The sequence below is a fragment of the Procambarus clarkii genome, chromosome 61 (assembly GCF_040958095.1).
Source record: "Procambarus clarkii isolate CNS0578487 chromosome 61, FALCON_Pclarkii_2.0, whole genome shotgun sequence".
Taxonomy (NCBI): domain Eukaryota; kingdom Metazoa; phylum Arthropoda; class Malacostraca; order Decapoda; family Cambaridae; genus Procambarus; species Procambarus clarkii.
Window position 1 is genome coordinate 26,329,043 of NC_091210.1, and position 17,414 is coordinate 26,346,456.

The 17,414-nt window shown below is 43.7% G+C and overlaps 1 protein-coding gene across 2 annotated transcripts in view; it reads left to right on the top strand.

Moving 5' to 3' along the window:
- Nucleotides 1–4,713: 4,713 nt before the first annotated feature.
- LOC123751016 (uncharacterized) overlaps nucleotides 4,714–17,414 on the top strand; it is an 86,142-nt gene continuing 73,441 nt past the window's right edge. The window contains exons 1-6 of one of the 2 annotated variants that reach the window (XM_069307764.1): nucleotides 4,714–4,840; nucleotides 12,490–12,589; nucleotides 14,485–14,639; nucleotides 14,779–15,741; nucleotides 15,835–16,324; nucleotides 16,418–16,581. In XM_069307764.1, coding sequence (XP_069163865.1) covers nucleotides 4,823–4,840; nucleotides 12,490–12,589; nucleotides 14,485–14,639; nucleotides 14,779–15,741; nucleotides 15,835–16,324; nucleotides 16,418–16,581 — 1,890 coding nt within the window. In that variant the 5' untranslated portion in view covers nucleotides 4,714–4,822. The remainder of the gene's footprint in view (nucleotides 4,841–12,489; nucleotides 12,590–14,484; nucleotides 14,640–14,778; nucleotides 15,742–15,834; nucleotides 16,325–16,417; nucleotides 16,582–17,414) is intronic. The other variant, XM_069307765.1, reaches the window with a different exon arrangement.

The window sequence follows — 17,414 nt, forward strand, 5'->3', positions numbered from 1 at the left end:
ATGCATACTTTGCCATTAATGTACTATGTATTGTACTTACTTTAGTCAAAAATGTAATTAATCTTCAATTAATTCCATTTTTTTTTTTATCTGAGGTGAGGGGTATGTTACGATCCAGGTAATGATTATGAATACCTGACTCACTGTAATCATATTGTAAACAATCATCTCAAATGGTAGTATTTGTATGAGAGAAATTGGCATATTTATTTGCAATATGAATGATGTATTGAATGATAAAGCAGAATGTATGATATGAAGTATTAAGTGATAAAGCAGAATGAATGATGTATTGAATGACAAAACAGAATGCATGATAGTATTGTATGATGTATTATATTGTATGATGTATTATATTGTATGATGTATTACACTGTATGCTGTATGATTGGTGTCATGGCTGACCTGTTAAGTGACCACGATATGTTCTTGTCTGATACCTGTGAGATTGTGGAAAGTGGGGCGAGTATGGATCAGCCTTTCGGTTGCCAGAAGTCGCCTTCTTTTAGAAGTAAATATATTATTTTAAGCCAATTAAGAATGTTTATTCTTTTAGTTATAATATTTGCAAGTATTAAACATTATTTTTGTATGATTGTGTATGTTTTGGAATGGTTACTTCCATTTGTATTGTGTATAATTGGAGAGTGTATCTACTGTGTGGTAGCCTTGAGGACTTGCCAGACAGCGCTTGAGTCATGCTAGAGGAGCTCAGTAGCTAGTGAACGGTTGAACTGATAACATATATTCTTCTTAAGTTAAGTCTTGTAATGGTTCTTTGTTCTAGTGTAGGTGATATTTTTTTATCTGATGAGACATTAATTGTCTAAGCCATACTTCACATACTTCAATTAGGAATATAATTGTTTTATTATGTTTACTGAGGAATTTATATATTTTTTCTTTTATTTATATATGTGTTTTCGTTATCCATTAGTGTTTGTATCTACATGGTTGCATTCTGGTATATCAATTACCTGCATGGGACTGTCCCCCTAGATATATTTTCCCTGCTGACCGATATATGAGCTTTGCTGAACCAGATAGGTAACAGGGTGAACATTGCTGGGGTCAGGGAACATGGGAGGCATGGTCTGAAGAGGAACTTTACTATCTGGGGAGGTGTAGGTGATTGGTGGTGGATGGTTGAGGGATTGGATGGTGGGAGGCTTCTGTTACAATACTCCCTGGGGGTGCTGGCCTGCTGGTGGGGTGAGTACCACTTCCCTCTGAGGTTCCTAGAGACACTGAGCAGAGTCCGGTGACTCCCATATCCCCACCCCTTTCTTTGCGTCTCCTTCTTGCTTCTGCAGCCTTCCTTCTCTCTTCCCTCGTCATGTCCCTTTGCAGAAAGACTTTCTCATATCCCCCTAACCTTACAAGTCTGCTCTTCCTGGAAAGTATATTCTCCTTTGTTTCCTCGTTCGTGAGCACTACCTTTATCAGTCGTTTCCTAGCCTAGCCTGAAAACCTTCTCTATGTTGCCATTAGTGTCTTCCATATCCAGTCCCTCCAAGATCTCTGTCAAAGTTGTTCGGTCCCTTCTTCTCCACTGCTCCCGATTGGATCCCTCTGGTTCCTGTACTCCTACAATTATAACTGCTCTTTTCCTTTCCAGCATTTGTTCAATGTATTTTGTGGCTTCCTGTGAGGTATCTGCTTTCATAGCTGCTGCCTCTAAAGCGGCCTTGGCACTTGGGCTTTTTGCAGTATTTCTGTAAAAGAGAGTCCCCCTGGAAGGAGCCTTCCATCAGCTTCATCCCCTGTTTCCAAAAGGTTGCATACCCCGTACTGGTTCGAATTCTGATTCTCCCTGAATCTCTTTATCTCCTCCCTGGCTTCCTCCAACTCACTTCTTTGGCTCTGAATTAATGCTTGCATTTCCTGCATGTCTCTGCCGGATCCCACTTTCATTTCCTGCAGGTCTCTGCTGAATCTCATTTTCATTTCTTGCAGGTCTCTGCTGAATCCCTTTTGCATTTCCTGCAGGTCTTTGCCAAATCCCCCTAAGGCATGGCTGATCAATTCACAGGTGGTATCCACCATTCTCCCCTGTCCCTGTGTGTGGTGATGTCCCTCAATCATTTTCTCTGGCTGAGGGGAAATGCTCTCTCTTTTCCTCGTGCATGTGTTTATATGTATGTGTGTTTGTTGAATATGTGAGTGTTTGTGCGTGTGCATGCGTGTGGGTGTGTGTGTGCTTGCGTGTGCATGTGTGTGCATGAGGGTGCACTTGCATGTGCTTGCGTGTGTGCGCGCGCTTGCACATGTGTGTGTGTTTGTAGGGGGGATGCGTGGAAACTGGGGGTGTCGCATGGGGTGGGGATGGTCACTTTACACCTAGTATCTGAGCCCGAGTCTGTGTGAATGGGGGGGTTCATAGAGGGAAGGGATGATTTGGGGGGTAGTGGTAGGGATAGGAGGGAGGGCGGGAAGAGAGAGAGAGTGTGTGTGTGTGTGTGTGTGTGTGTGTGTGTGTGTGTGTGTGTGTGTGTGTGTGTGTGTGTGTGTGTGTGTGTACTCACCTAGTTGTGTTTGCGGGGGTTGAGCTCTGGCTCTTTGGTCCCGCCTCTCAACCGTCAATCAACAGGTGTACAGATTCCTGAGCCTATCGGGCTCTGTCATATCTACACTTGAAACTGTGTATGGAGTGAGCCTCCACCACATCACCCCCTAATGCATTCCATTTGTCAACCACTCTGACACTAAAAAAGTTCTTTCTAATATCTCTGTGGCTCATTTGGGCACTCAGTTTCCACCTGTGTCCCCTTGTGCGTGTTCCCCTTGTGTTAAATAGACTGTCTTTGTCTACCCTATCAATCCCCTTCAGAATCTTGAATGTGGTGATCATGTCCCCCCTAACTTCTGTCTTCCAGCGAAGTGAGGTTTAATTCCCGTAGTCTCTCCTCGTAGCTCATACCTCTCAGCTCGGGGACTAGTCTGGTGGCAAACCTTTGAACCTTTTCCAGTTTAGTCTTATCCTTGACTAGATATGGACTCCATGCTGGGGCTGCATACTCCAGGATAGGCCTGACATATGTGGTATACAAAGTTCTGAATGATTCTTTACACAAGTTTCTGAATGCCGTTCGTATGTTGGCCAGCCTGGCATATGCCGCTGATGTTATCCGCTTGATATGTGCTGCAGGAGACAGGTCTGGCGTGATATCAACCCCCAAGTCTTTTTCCTTCTCTGACTCCTGAAGAATTTCCTCTCCAGATGATACCTTGTATCTGGCCTCCTGCTCCCTACACCTATCTTCATTACATTACATTTGGTTGGGTTAAACTCTAACAACCATTTGTTCGACCATTCCTTCAGCTTGTCTAGGTCTTCTTGAAGCCTCAAACAGTCCTCTTCTGTTTTAATCCTTCTCATAATTTTAGCATCGTCCGCAAACATTGAGAGAAATGAATCGATACCCTCCGGGAGATCATTTACATATATCAGAAACAAGATAGGACCGAGTACAGAGCCCTGTGAGACTCCACTGGTGACTTCACGCCAATCGGAGGTCTCACCCCTCACCGTAACTCTCTGCTTCCTATTGCTTAGATACTCCCTTATCCACTGGAGCACCTTACCAGCTACACCTGCCTGTCTCTCCAGCTTATGTACCAGCCTCTTATGCGGTACTGTGTCAAAGGCTTTCCGACAATCCAAGAAAATGCAGTCCGCCCAGCCCTCTCTTTCTTGCTTAATCTGTGTCACCTGATCGTAGAATTCTATCAAGCCTGTAAGGCAAGATTTACCCTCCCTGAATCCATGTTGGCGATTTGTCACGAAGTCCCTTCTCTCCAGATGTGTTACCAGGTTTTTTCTCACGATCTTCTCCATCACCTTGCATGGTATACAAGTCAAGGACACTGGCCTGTAGTTCAGTGCCTCTTGTCTGTCGCCCTTTTTGTATATTGGGACCACATTCGCCGTCTTCCATATTTCTGGTAGGTCTCCCGTCTCTAGTGATTTACTATACACTATGGAGAGTGGCAAGCAAAGTGCCTCTGCACACTCTTTCAGTACCCATGGTGAGATCCCATCTGGACCAACCGCCTTTCTAACATCCAGATCCAGCAGGTGTCTCTTGACCTCCTCTCTCGTAATTTCGAACTCCTCCAAGGCCGCCTGGTTTACCTCCCTTTCTTCTAGCACAGTGACCTCACCCTGTTCTATTGTGAAGACCTCCTGGAACCTCTTGTTGAGTTCCTCACACACCTCTCTGTCATTCTCTGTATACCTGTCCTCGCCTGTTCTAAGTTTCAATACCTGTTCTTTCACTGTTGTTTTCCTTCTGATGTGACTGTGGAGTAGCTTTGGTTCGGTCTTGGCTTTGTTTGCTATATCATTTTCAAAATTTTCTTTGCTTCTCTTCTCACCCTGACGTACTCATTCCTGGTTCTCTGGTATCTCTCCCTGCTTTCTGGTGTTCTGTTATTCCGGAAGTTCCTCCACGCCTTTTTGTTCAGTTTCTTCGCTTCCATACATGCCCTATTATACCATGGATTCTTCTGTTGCTTCTCGGATTTTTCCCTTTGGGCCGGGATATGTGTGTGTGTGTGTGTGTGTGTGTGTGTGTGTGTGTGTGTGTGTGTGTGTGTGTGTGTGTGTGTGTGTGTGTGTGTGTGTGTGTGTGTGTGTGTGTGTGTGTGTGTGTGTGACACCAAATTTAATCTTGTTCTGTGTCATGCATAATGTTCAGTGTTATGATAGGCACACGCACTAAGATGGACATTTTCAGGCGGTGAGTCGGTGACTGTGGTGAGGTTCCAGACGGAGGAATTAGCCACCACAGAGGCCCTTCTGGACGCACTCCCCGGGGTCATGCCCAACACCTCCCAGGTACACTACACATCCCCCTACACTAGTAATCACCCACAGTAATGACTCTCACACAGTATTGTGTCTCACAGTATTGTGTGTCTCACAGTAATGTGTGTCTCACAGTATTGTGTATCTCACAGTAATGTGTGTCTCACAGTATTGTGTATCTCACAGTAATGTGTGTCTCACAGTATTGTGTGTCTCACAGTATTGTGTGTCTCACAGTAATGTGTGTCTCACAGTATTGTGTATCTCACAGTAATGTGAGTCTCACAGCAATGTGTGTATCACAGTAATGTGTTTCTCACAGTAATGTGTTTCTCACAGTAATGTGTCTCACAGTATTGTCTCACAGTAATGTGTCTCACAGTAATGTGTTTCTCACAGTAATGTGTGTCTCACAGTATTGTCTCACAGTAATGTGTCTCACAGTAATGTCTCACAGTAATGTGTGTCTCACAGTAATGTGTGTCTCCCAGTAATGTGTGTCACAGTAATGTCTCACAGTAATGTGTCTCAAAGTAATGTGTGTCTCACAGTAATGTGTGTGTCACAGTAATGTGTGTCTCACAGTAATGTCTTTCTCATAGTAATGTCTCACAGTAATGTGTGTCTCACAGTAATGTGTTTCTCACAGTAATGTCTCACACTTATGTCTCACAGTAATGTGTGTCTCACAGTAATGTGTGTCTTACAGTAATGTGTTTCTCAAAGTAATGTCTCACACTTATGTCTCACAGTAATGTGTCTCACAGTAATGCCTTACACGTATGTCTCGCAGTATTGTGTGTCTCACAGTAATGTGTGTCTCACAGTAATGGCTCACACTTATGTTTCACAGTAATGTGTGTCTCTCAGTAACGTGTGTCTCACAGTAACGTGTGTCTCACAGTAACGTGTATCTCACAGTATTGTGTGTCTCACAGTAATGTGTGTCACAGTAATTTGTGTCGCACAGTAATGTGTCTCACAGTAGTTTGTGTCTCACAGTAATGTGTGACTCACAGAAATGTCTCACAATAAATAAGTGTCTCACAGTAGTGTCTCACAGTAATGTGTCTCACATTAATGTCTCACAGTAATGTGTGTCTCACAGTAATGTGTGTCTCACAGTAATGTCTCACAATAAATGTGTGTCTCACAGTAATGTCTCACAGTAATGCGTGTCTCACATTAATGTCTCACAGTAAAATTTGTCACACAAAAATGTCTCACAGTAAAGTTTGTCACACAGTAATGTCTCACAGTAAAATATCCCAGTAATCCCAGTAAAGTATCACAGTAATGAGTCTCAAAACAATGTCTCACAGTAATGTGTATCCCAAAGTTAAGTCTCACAGTAATGTGTATCCCACAGTTAAGTCTCACAGTAATGTGTATCCCACAGTTAAGTCTCACAGTAATGTGTATCCCACAGTTAAGTCTCACAGTAATGTGTATCCCACAGTTAAGTCTCACAGTAATGTGTATCCCACAGTTAAGTCTCACAGTAATGTGTATCCCACAGTTATGTCTCACAGTAATGTGTATCCCACAGTTAAGTCTCACAGTAATGTGTATCCCAAAGTTAAGTCTCACAGTAATGTGTATCCCACAGTTAAGTCTCACAGTAATGTGTATCCCACACTTAAGTCTCACAGTAATGTGTGTCTCACAGTAATGTGTGTCTCACATTAATGTGTGTCACACAAATATGTGTGTCACACAGTATTGTGTCTCACAGTATTGCTTGTCTCACAGTAATGTGTGTTTCACAGTAATGTGTGTCACACAGTAATGTGTATCTCACAGTAATAAGACACTCATTAATGAAAGTCATCCAGTAATGGGTGTAACCTAATGATTATCACCAATTATCACTGTGTGATACTACTGGGTGATAGTAATAGGAGATACTGCTGGGAGTTTCTACTGTGGGATACAACTGGGTGATAATACTAGTAGTATCACAGAGATATATCACACATTAGTATCCTACATTAGTATCACACACTGGTATCACCCATTAGTATCACCCAGTTGTGTCACCCAGTAGTATCACCCAGTAGTAACACCCAGTAATATCACCCAGTAGTAACACACAGTAGTATCAACTAGTAGTATCACCCAGTAGTATCACCCAGTAGTGTCACTCAGTAGTAACACCCAGTAGTATCACCCAGTAGTATCACCCAGTACTATCACCCAGTAGTATCACCCAGTAGTAACACACAGTAGTATCAACTAGTAGTATCACCCAGTAGTGTCACTCAGTAGTAACACCCAGTAGTATCACCCAGTAGTATCACCCAGTACTATCACCCAGTAGTAACACCCAGTAGTAACACCCAGTAGTAACAGCCAGTAGTATCACCCAGTACTATCACCCAGTACTATCACCCAGTAGTGTCACTCAGTAGTAACACCCAGTAGTATCACCCAGTAGTATCACCCAGTAGTATCACCCAGTAGTATCACCCAGTAGTATCTCCCAGTAGTAACACCCAGTAGTAACAGCCAGTAGTAACAGCCAGTAGTAACACCCAGTACTAACACCCAGTAGTAACACCCAGTAGTATCATCCCAGTAATATCACCCAGTAGTGTCACCCAGTAGTATCTCCCAGTAGTAACACCCAGTACTAACACCCAGTAGTAACACCCAATAGTAACTCCCAATACTATCTCCCGGTAGTATCACCCAGTACTATCACCCAGTACTATCACCCAGTAGTATCACCCATTAGTGTCACTCAGTAGTAACACCCAGTAGTATCACCCAGAAGTATCACCCAGTAGTATCACCCAGTAGTAACACCCAGTAGTATCACCCAGTAGTATCTCCCAGTAGTAACACCCAGTAGTAACAGCCAGTAGTATCACCCAGTAGTATCACCCAGTAGTATCTCCCAGTAGTATCACCCAGTAGTAACACCCAGTAGTATCACCCAGTAGTATCTCCCAGTAGTGTCACTCAGTAGTAACACCCAGTAGTATCACCCAGCAGCAACACCCAGTAGTATCACACAGTAGTAACACTCAGCAGTAACTCCCAGTAGTATCACCCAGTAGTAATACCCAGTAGTATCACCCAGTAGCAACACCCAGTAGTATCACACAATAGTAACACTCAGCAGTAACTCCCAGTAGTGTCACTCAGTAGTAACACCCAGTAGTATCACCCAGCAGCAACACCCAGCAGCAACACCCAGTAGTATCACACAGTAGTAACACTCAGCAGTAACTCCCAGTAGTATCACCCAGTAATATCACACAGAAGTAACTGCCAGTAGTATCACACAGAAGTAACTGCCAGTAGTATCACACAGAAGTAACTGCCAGTAGTATCACACAGAAGTAACTGCCAGTAGTATCACACAGAAGTAACTGCCAGTAGTATCACACAGAAGTAACTGCCAGTAGTATCACACAGAAGTAACTGCCAGTAGTATCACACAGAAGTAACTGCCAGTAGTATCACACGGAAGTAACTTCCAGTAGTATCACACAGAAGTAACTGCCAGTAGTATCACACAGAAGTAACTGCCAGTAGTATCACACAGAAGTAACTGCCAGTAGTATCACACAGAAGTAACTGCCAGTAGTATCACACAGAAGTAACTGCCAGTAGTATCACACAGAAGTAACTGCCAGTAGTATCACACAGAAGTAACTGCCAGTAGTATCACACAGAAGTAACTGCCAGTAGTATCACACAGAAGTAACTTCCAGTAGTATCACACAGAAGTAACTGCCAGTAGTATCACACAGAAGTAACTGCCAGTAGTATCACACAGAAGGAACTGCCAGTAGTATCACACAGAAGTAACTGCCAGTAGTATCACACAGAAGTAACTGCCAGTAGTATCACACAGAAGTAACTGCCAGTAGTATCACACAGAAGTAACTGCCAGTAGTATCACACAGAAGTAACTGCCAGTAGTATCACACAGAAGTAACTGCCAGTAGTATCACACAGAAGTAACTGCCAGTAGTATCACACAGAAGTAACTGCCAGTAGTATCAATCAGTAGTTTGACCCATTAGAATCATCCAGTTTTATTCGATAATAACAACCAGTGTTTTCACCCAATAATTAAAACAGTAGTATCACCCAGTAGTAACCCTCAGTTACATCACCAAGTGATATAACTGAGGGTTATATATGTGCTCTGGTTATCGGTCTGGTGTGGCCTATCCAGGTTGCAAAGCCGGAGGGTAGGTTGAGACGGGTTGTGAGGGAGAAGCTGTCACCCATGCAGCAGGTCCCCACTTTCCACTTTGCCAAATGTCTCCAATGGAAACACAAACGCCAATACCGAGTGTGGCAGAGTGCTTCTGTAGCCTCCCTCAGCAGTCATAGTGAGATTAGGTCTGACCCAATGATTTTGGTCCAGCACCATCGCAGACCCATTCTGCTGGGTCTGCGATGGAGAAGGTAGAGTAATAATGCTGGGTCTGCAATAGGTGAAGGTAGAGTAATAATGCTGGGTCTGCAATAGGTGAAGGTAGAGTAATAATTAAAACAATTATTATTATTATAATAATAATATAATTAATAATTATTACTCTTCCTTCTGCTGGGTCATGAAGGAAGGTGGCATCGGGTGAAAGAGGGCTGTGACGATCAGTGTCTGGAACCCGTAGGTGCGGGGCTCGGACGTTCACCTCCTGGGGCTCGTGAGGCCCAAGCTCTCCTTCAGGAGGCTGGGGTCTTTCTTGCCCTTGATTGGGTGGTTCTTCTCCGACCATGACCACGGCGGGCTCCGGGTTTGGAGTCCTTGTGCCTTCTTTCACCTACTTTGAGGTAAACTCTGAAGTTGGATCCCCTAGGGAAGTTTGTTGTTGCCTTCAACTGTTGCAACCTTGGTCTTTGTTCTGGCAGTTCCTGCAACTTGTCTGGAACCAATCATATTAGAATTTGGCTTTTTATTGGAGACTTTCGGTGCCATTGAAAGGGGGGGGGGGGGTTGCATGGGTGACAGCTACGTAATATAATCGCTCGGCCGCTCGGGTAGGTCGTGCTAGGTCAGGCACGATTTTCCATTTCTAAATCCATGCTGTCTTTTTGTTACAAAGTCGATCCTCTCAAGATGCTCCATAATTCACAACCATATTATTTTTTCCATCACTCTATATGGAATCGTGTCAATGATACTAGCCTGTTGTTTAATGCCTCCTGCCATCTAATTTTTTAAATAATGTGAATACATTTGATTTTTCCAGACAACACGGACACTTCCTGTCTCAAATGTTTTATTCCAAATTTTAGACAATGTGTGGCAGAGTGCTTTTGTAGCCTCCCTCAGCAGCCATGGTGAGATTAGGTCTGACCCAATGATTTTGTACCGTCTAGGTCCCCCAGGATTTTTTCACCTCTTCCACCATGACCATAATACCATCCAGTATATCTTCTGGCCTTTCATCTTGCAACCTTGGTCTCCAAGGTGGTTCTAATACTTAGCTTTTGCAGAAACGTCATTTTCAAATTGCCTCTAGGGCTTCGCTCCTAATTCAGCTGTATTTATTCCTAGTTCATTTTAGTGTCTCTATTTTTCTCTGTTCTCATTTCTCTGTATTTTTTCCATGATTTTTTGTTCTTTCTTTAGCTTCCATGCATCGCCTATTGAACCATAGGTTTACTATTTTTTTTCAATCCACCTCTTTTATGAGTGGTATCAACTGTTCCGTTGCATTGACACAATTCACAACAATGAATTTCATCATCTCGTTTGCTGTCTTCATTTCCATTTCTCTTTCCAATTAAATTTCCCACAGAAAGTCTCTCATCCTGTTGTCGTCCCGCGTCTATAATCTCTCTTATTCATCAACGGGTTTCTTTGTGTAACCAATTCCTTCAGTTCCACTATGTATTAAAGCATGACAATGCTTTAAGCTTAAGCTGGTCGCAAGGCTCCTCGAGGCATCTCATACTAAATTTTTTCAACATCTGCTTCATTTTGTGAAAACACTATGTCTAGTGATGCTTTTAGATCGTCTCCTCTTATGTCTACCAGTTTTCCTCTTCGCGTCTCATCACCCACACGGGGATCCTCATTTATCCAGTCTATTTTCCTGTGGGGTGAAGTCCTCCAGTATTAGAATTTTAGCTCTCGTTTCCGTTGCTACTGTGGCTGCTTTTGCCATCACTTTTAGGCAATTTGCATTGCATGAATCGTATTCTTCAAAGGGCCTTTTGTTTGGTGGGGATTATAAACCACTGCTACCACTATTTTCACGCTTCCCACTGTTGCTACTCCTAGTATATACTCTTGCTGGTTAGCTTCCTTTGTGTTTTTAGCTCTTCAAAGCTCTAACAACTGAGTAAGCAACTCCCTATCTGTGTAAACTATTTCTTCTGATTACTTGATACCCTCGGGGGGAAGATTGCATTTTCTATTATGTCTGGTTTCATATCCATTATTACGATCAAGTGCAACTGTACTTCTGTCAATCTTTCCGGTAATTATATTCCTTAATTAGCAATTCCATCTGAATTTGTGTACATTACTTTTAAATTATTCATGACAATTGGGCTGCTTTTATTTTCCCCTGAGGAGTATTTGTCCATTTGGCTGCATTTCCATATCTGATAGAGGGAGGAGGAAATGGATATTCTTGCCGATTCACTTGTGTAGGTGCCTCGTTAGGCTGTGCAGCCCTGCTATATAGCTCTGTAGTACTGCATGTTTTAATGTTAAGCTGAGCTGCCCAACAATTTACCGGTGTTCTACTCTCTTTTTTGCTTTTCCTCTCTGATTCTCTTTGCTGCCTACCTTCCCTCCATGGACATGTCCTGTCTAATTAACACTGTAAAATAGTATTCTTCATTTCTAACTGTAGCTTCTCTGCCGGTATATGCTGAACTGGGTTGATGTTCATAAAAATAACATGCACTGGTTGATTCTTCCTCTCTGAAATTGACCTAGCCTGCAGAAATGCTCCATTTTCCTTGTTGCATCTCTTTCTTGAATGAGAAAAGTAGAATTTCTGTTATTTCATTTCGTTCTATCTTTCTATTTATTTGTCATGTGTCCCCATCAGGATCTGGTAGGTTACACAGTGTGAACCAGCATTCACAGCACCCTATATTATGAACCAGCAGTGAGTGTCACAGTATAGTTTTCAACCAGCAATAAGTGCCACATTATAGTGAGAACCAGCAGTTAGTGACACCCTATAGTGTGAACCAGCAGTTAGTGACACCGTATAGTGTGAATCAGCAGTTAGTGACAATCTATAGTGTGAATCAGCAGTTAGTGCCGTACTGTGTTGTGAACCAGCAGTTAGTGCCACCCAGCAGTGAGTGTCACCCAGCAGTGAGTGTCACCCAGCAGTGAGTGTTACCCAGCAGTGAGTGTTACCCAGCAGTGAGTGTCACCCAGCAGTGAGTGTCACCCAGCAGTGAGTGTCACCCAGCAGTGAGTGTCACCCAGCAGTGAGTGTCACCCAGCAGTGTGTCACCCAGCAGTGAGTGTTACCCAGCAGTGTCACCCAGCAGTGAGTGTCACCCAGCAGTGAGTGTTACCCAGCAGTGCCACCCAGCAGTGAGTGTCACCCAGCAGTGAGTGTTACCCAGCAACAAGTGCCTCCAAGTAGTGAGTGTCTCCGAGCAGTGAGTGTTACCCAGCAGTGAGCGTCACCCAGCGTCAAGTGCCTCCAAGTAGTGAGTGTCATCTAATGTTGCAGGTGACAGTGTGTGTCAGGTGCCGACTGCTGCACGCTGCAGAGAGCGACTCCCCAATCATCAGTTACTTCGCTGACGATTTCGACAAAGAACTTCATGTAGGTACGTCTCTCAACTCACTCTCTCTCTGTCTCTCTCTCTCTGTCTCTCTCTCTCTGTCTCTCTCTCTCTCTGTCTCTCTCTCTCTCTGTCTCTCTCTCTCTCTCTCTCTCTCTCTCTCTCTCTCTCTCTCTCTCTCTCTCTCTCTCTCTCTCTCTCTCTCTCTCTCTCTCTCTCTCTCTCTCTCTCTCTCTCTCTCTCTCTCTCTCTCTCTCTCTCTGTCTCTCTCTCTCTGTCTCTCTCTCTCTGTCTCTCTCTCTCTGTCTCTCTCTCTCTCTCTCTCTCTCTCTCTCTCTCTCTCTCTCTCTCTCTCTCTATCTCTCTCTCTCTATCACACTCCCTATTCTCTCTCTCTCTCTCTCTCTCTCTCTCTCTCTCTCTCTCTCTCTCTCTCTCTCTCTCTCTCTCTCTCTCTCTCTCTCTCTCTCTCATCTCCTCTCTTCTCTCTCTCTCTCTCTCTCTCTCTCTCTCTCTCTCTCTCTCTCTCTCTCTCTCTCTCTCTCTCTCTCTCTCTCTCTCTCTCTCTCTCTCACACTCTCCCTCTCTCTCTCTCTCTCTCTCTCTCTCTCTCTCTCTCTCTCTCTCTCTCTCTCTCTCTCTCTCTCTCTCTCTCTCTCTCTCTCTCTCTCTCTCTCTCTCTCTCTCTCACACACTCCTTATCACACTCCCTATCTCTCTCTCTCTCTCTCTCACACACACTCTCTATCACACTCCCTATCTCTCTCTCTCTCACCCTACAGTATTATGGTGTAAGTCACATACGGATATGTGGCTGTCCTGGGAGGATGTATACCTAGTTGTACTCACCGAATTGTGAGTACATAACTCCTGTGGTTCTACATCACTCCTTACACAATTTTCTAATGGCAGTTCTTATGTTAGTCTGTTTCCAATATGCCACTTTTGTTACCCTTTTTAGGTTGTTTTCAAGAAACATGTTCGGTGAGTCTTTCTAGCCTTAACAAAATTATGCTGTTTGTCCACCTTTCTCTATCTTACCTAGTTTTGGTCATCTGGCCATAGAATTTTATTTAACCTGAGAGTTAAGATTTCCATCAATAAACCCATGCTGATGATGTTTTACAAAGATTATCTCTCCAGATGGTCTACTAGTTTTTTCTCAAAATGTTCTCGATCACCTTGCATGTATTCAAGTTAAAGATTCTGGCAGGGCCTCCTGTCTGTCTCCATCTTGTATATTGGGACTACATTAGTCGTTTCCTAAATTTTTGTTAGTTCTTCTGTTACCAGTGACTTGATATATACAATGCGAGTGGCAGGCACAGTTCTTCTGCTCATTCTTTTAGTATCCATGGTGATATTACATCCAGGTCAATAGCTTTTGCAGCTTCCAATTAAATCAAATGCTTCCTTACTTCCCCACTGGTAATCTCAAACTTCAATTGAATTCCTCACACACCACCTCCTTGTTATTTAACCGGTCTATTCTTATCTTAATTAAGTTTCATGACCTGCTCCTTCATTGTTGTTTTCCTTCCGATGTGGCTGTACAGCAGTTTGGGTTGAGTCTTTACCTTATTTGCTAAATCATTTTCGTAGTGCCTTTTTGCCACACTTCTCACCCTATGCTACTCATTCTTGGCCCTCGGATATCTCTCACTGCTCTCTGGGTTCATATTATTTCTTAAGTTTCTCTGTGCCCTTGTACTTCATTGTTTAGTTGAGTGATGCATGCTGGGTGTTGTTGGGTCACTAGTGACATGTGAGGAAGGGATGTGTGTAGTCGTGCTTGTCCTGGGAGAATGTGTGGTGCAACTGGGTGTTGTTGGGTCACAAAGTGCGACATGTGAGTTGGGGATATGTGAACTATGTTGGTTGTTATTCATGACAATTTTTACTGCGGGGATCTTAACATGATAATTCTCTTACTGAGACAGCCGTGAACTGGGTGGATCAGAAGGTGGAGATTGGTTGCTGCAAGTACCGACTCTTTATGGAGGTACCAGTCCCGGTGGTGCTCTTCACGTGGATCCATTTCTGCCTCGCACTGGATCTCACCAGCCGCAAGTATTGGTTCCTCTACGACGATATAGTGAGTGCTTATGAGGCCATCCTTCTTCGAAATTATGTGTCTTGAAGCTCAGCAATACGTGTCTTGTTAATTTAGCTCGTGAGAATAAGTGTTTCGAGTTCCAAGTGTTAGATAATTATAGTGAATATTGTGTTTACAGTTCAAGGAGGGAGCGCTGGAGGTGGAGGACTCAAGCACACTACAGATTGCTGGTGGCGGGCGACTGGTGGTAGCCCAAGACCTGGATTTCTTTGTGGACAGCTTTGACATTCGTCAGAGCGTTCATGGAGACCTGGCACATCTCTTAGTATTTTCTCATGCACTTCCTTCCTCTAGCCTCAGAGCCTTTGTCAGGTGTCAGCAGCTAAACACCACTTTTAGTCCAATCATCTATTTCAACATGAATATGTCTCTCTTTAAGGTGAGGGGTTCTGTAGAGGTCTCTGAGGCGCAGCTTAACTCACTCTGCCACAAAGATTCCAGTAGTCGAGTTATAATACCAGAAAGAATGAATTTTCAGTCCTCATACACAGTTTGCTCGAGACTGAAAGGATCAATAATCGTTCCCAATAGTAACGGTGAAAACACAGAAATATTCAACGAATTCAATAAATTTAATGCCCTGTGTACTAACGACTTTGGAACGCTATTCTGGCTCGGTTTTAAGGGGGACCTGGAATCTGGTAAGTGGCTGACATTGACCTATAATCAGCCCTTAACCTGGAACAAACTGATCAAAGGTTATGATAAAGTAAAATTGGGACAGGTGTGTGCAAGTGTGGACAGCATCACGCCGTCGTACGACTGGTATGCCACACCTTGCCACACCGTGATGTGTCCCATATGTAACTTCACATCCACGCCCATCTTCAGGGTACGCGGCCTATGTGCAAACTCCATCCTCGACAAAATACTTTTTCTGAGAGATTATAAAAATAATAAACCGCAGTTTTTGGGGTCGTTTTATACGGTCATCTCTTGGGACACCGACATCATGACCTGGAAGCTGGGAAGTCGAGGCCACAGGAACCTCTCAGGCAGCATGCAGATCATGGTACCAAATGAATATCCTGTCGGTATTCACAAGTGGACTGTAACAGGCGACAAGTGCATGCATAGTGAGGTAAGAGTAATAACTGTAAAGTTTATCACAATTTTATGCATGCATTGATAAACTCACTAATTGATCACTGAATATATTGTTGTGTACTCCTAGATGGATATGTTGATAACTGCTTGTGGCGAGGGAGAATATACCTGTAGCGACGGCACGTGCATCGGGAAGACCAAGAGATGCAATCTGGTCGCCGACTGCCCGGACATGAGTGATGAACTCAACTGTAACATGGTACAAGTCCCCAATGGCTACTCCGTGGAGATGCCGCCCCCGAAGAAGAAAAATGAGCCAGTTCCTATTGAAATCTTCGTCGAAATCACTTCCATAAGGGAAATAGACATTCTGAGCTTCAAGATGGTGTTGGACATCATCCTCAGGATGTTCTGGCGAGATGGGAGACTGACAATGATAAACTTAAGAGAAGATGCTAATTCTAACAAAGTGCAGGATCACAAAGTTATATGGGTGCCGGTGGTGCAGGTGGAGGACGGGGCCCGGAGTCTGGCGGACCTGACGCTCAGGTCCGAGTCCTTGGTGGTGCAGCGGGAGGCAAGTCCGCTCCCTGATGATCACACAAGACTTCTCGAAGGTAAGACTTTCCCTGCTGATTGGGCATTGTGAGAATAATTTATTTTGATGAGACTTGTCATTATGTGATGCGTTGTTCTGATTGGTCACGCAGACGATATCTACCTGGGCTCGGAGAACACGCTGGAGCTGCGGCAGATGTACACGGTAGCCTTCACCTGCCAGTTCCTCCTGCAGCGTTACCCCTTCGACTCCCAGGAGTGCTCTATTACATTCAGCCTCGTCGATCTCCCGCCCTCCTTTGTCCTCCTCCTTCAGGTGGGTACTACATCATCCATGCTCAGATAAAGGCCCTGAGTGATCACACTACACTATAGTGTGATTTATGGGAGTGATCACATTAAGCTACAGTGTGATCTATGGGAGTGATCACACTAGGTAATAGTGTGTGATCTATGGGAGTGATCACACTAGACTATAGTGTGATCTATGGGAGTGATCACACTAGGTAATAGTGTGTGATCTATGGGAGTGATCACACTAGGTAATAGTGTGTGATCTATGGGAGTGATCACACTAGACTATATTGTGTGTTGTATGGGAGTGATCACACTAGACAATAGTGTTATCTATGAGAGTGATCACACTAGACTATAGTGTGGAGGACGGGGCCCGGAGTCTATGGGAGTGATCACACTAGACTATATTGTGTGATGTATGGGAGTGATCACACTAGACTATAGTGTTATCTACGGGAGTGATCATACTAGACTATAAAGTGATCTATGGGAATGATCACACTAGACTATATTGTGTGATGTATGGGAGTGATCACAATAGACTATATTGTTATCTATGGGAGTAATCATACTAGACTATAATGTGTGTGATCTATGGGAGTGATCATACTAGACTATACTGAACATACTAAACATTCACTCTTCCCCTATCAATATAATTGCTTATTAAGTAACAATTGTTGTGATCTCGGACTGCCTGAGAAACGAGTCTACCCCTGAGAGTTATTCTGTCAGACCTGACCTAACTAAGGGGTCAAAGGAATATAAACCTGGAAGTGTATATAGTAGACACTCGATTGAATTTGACAAGTAGATTAAAAGTATGGGCAGTGAATAAGAATACAAATAAAT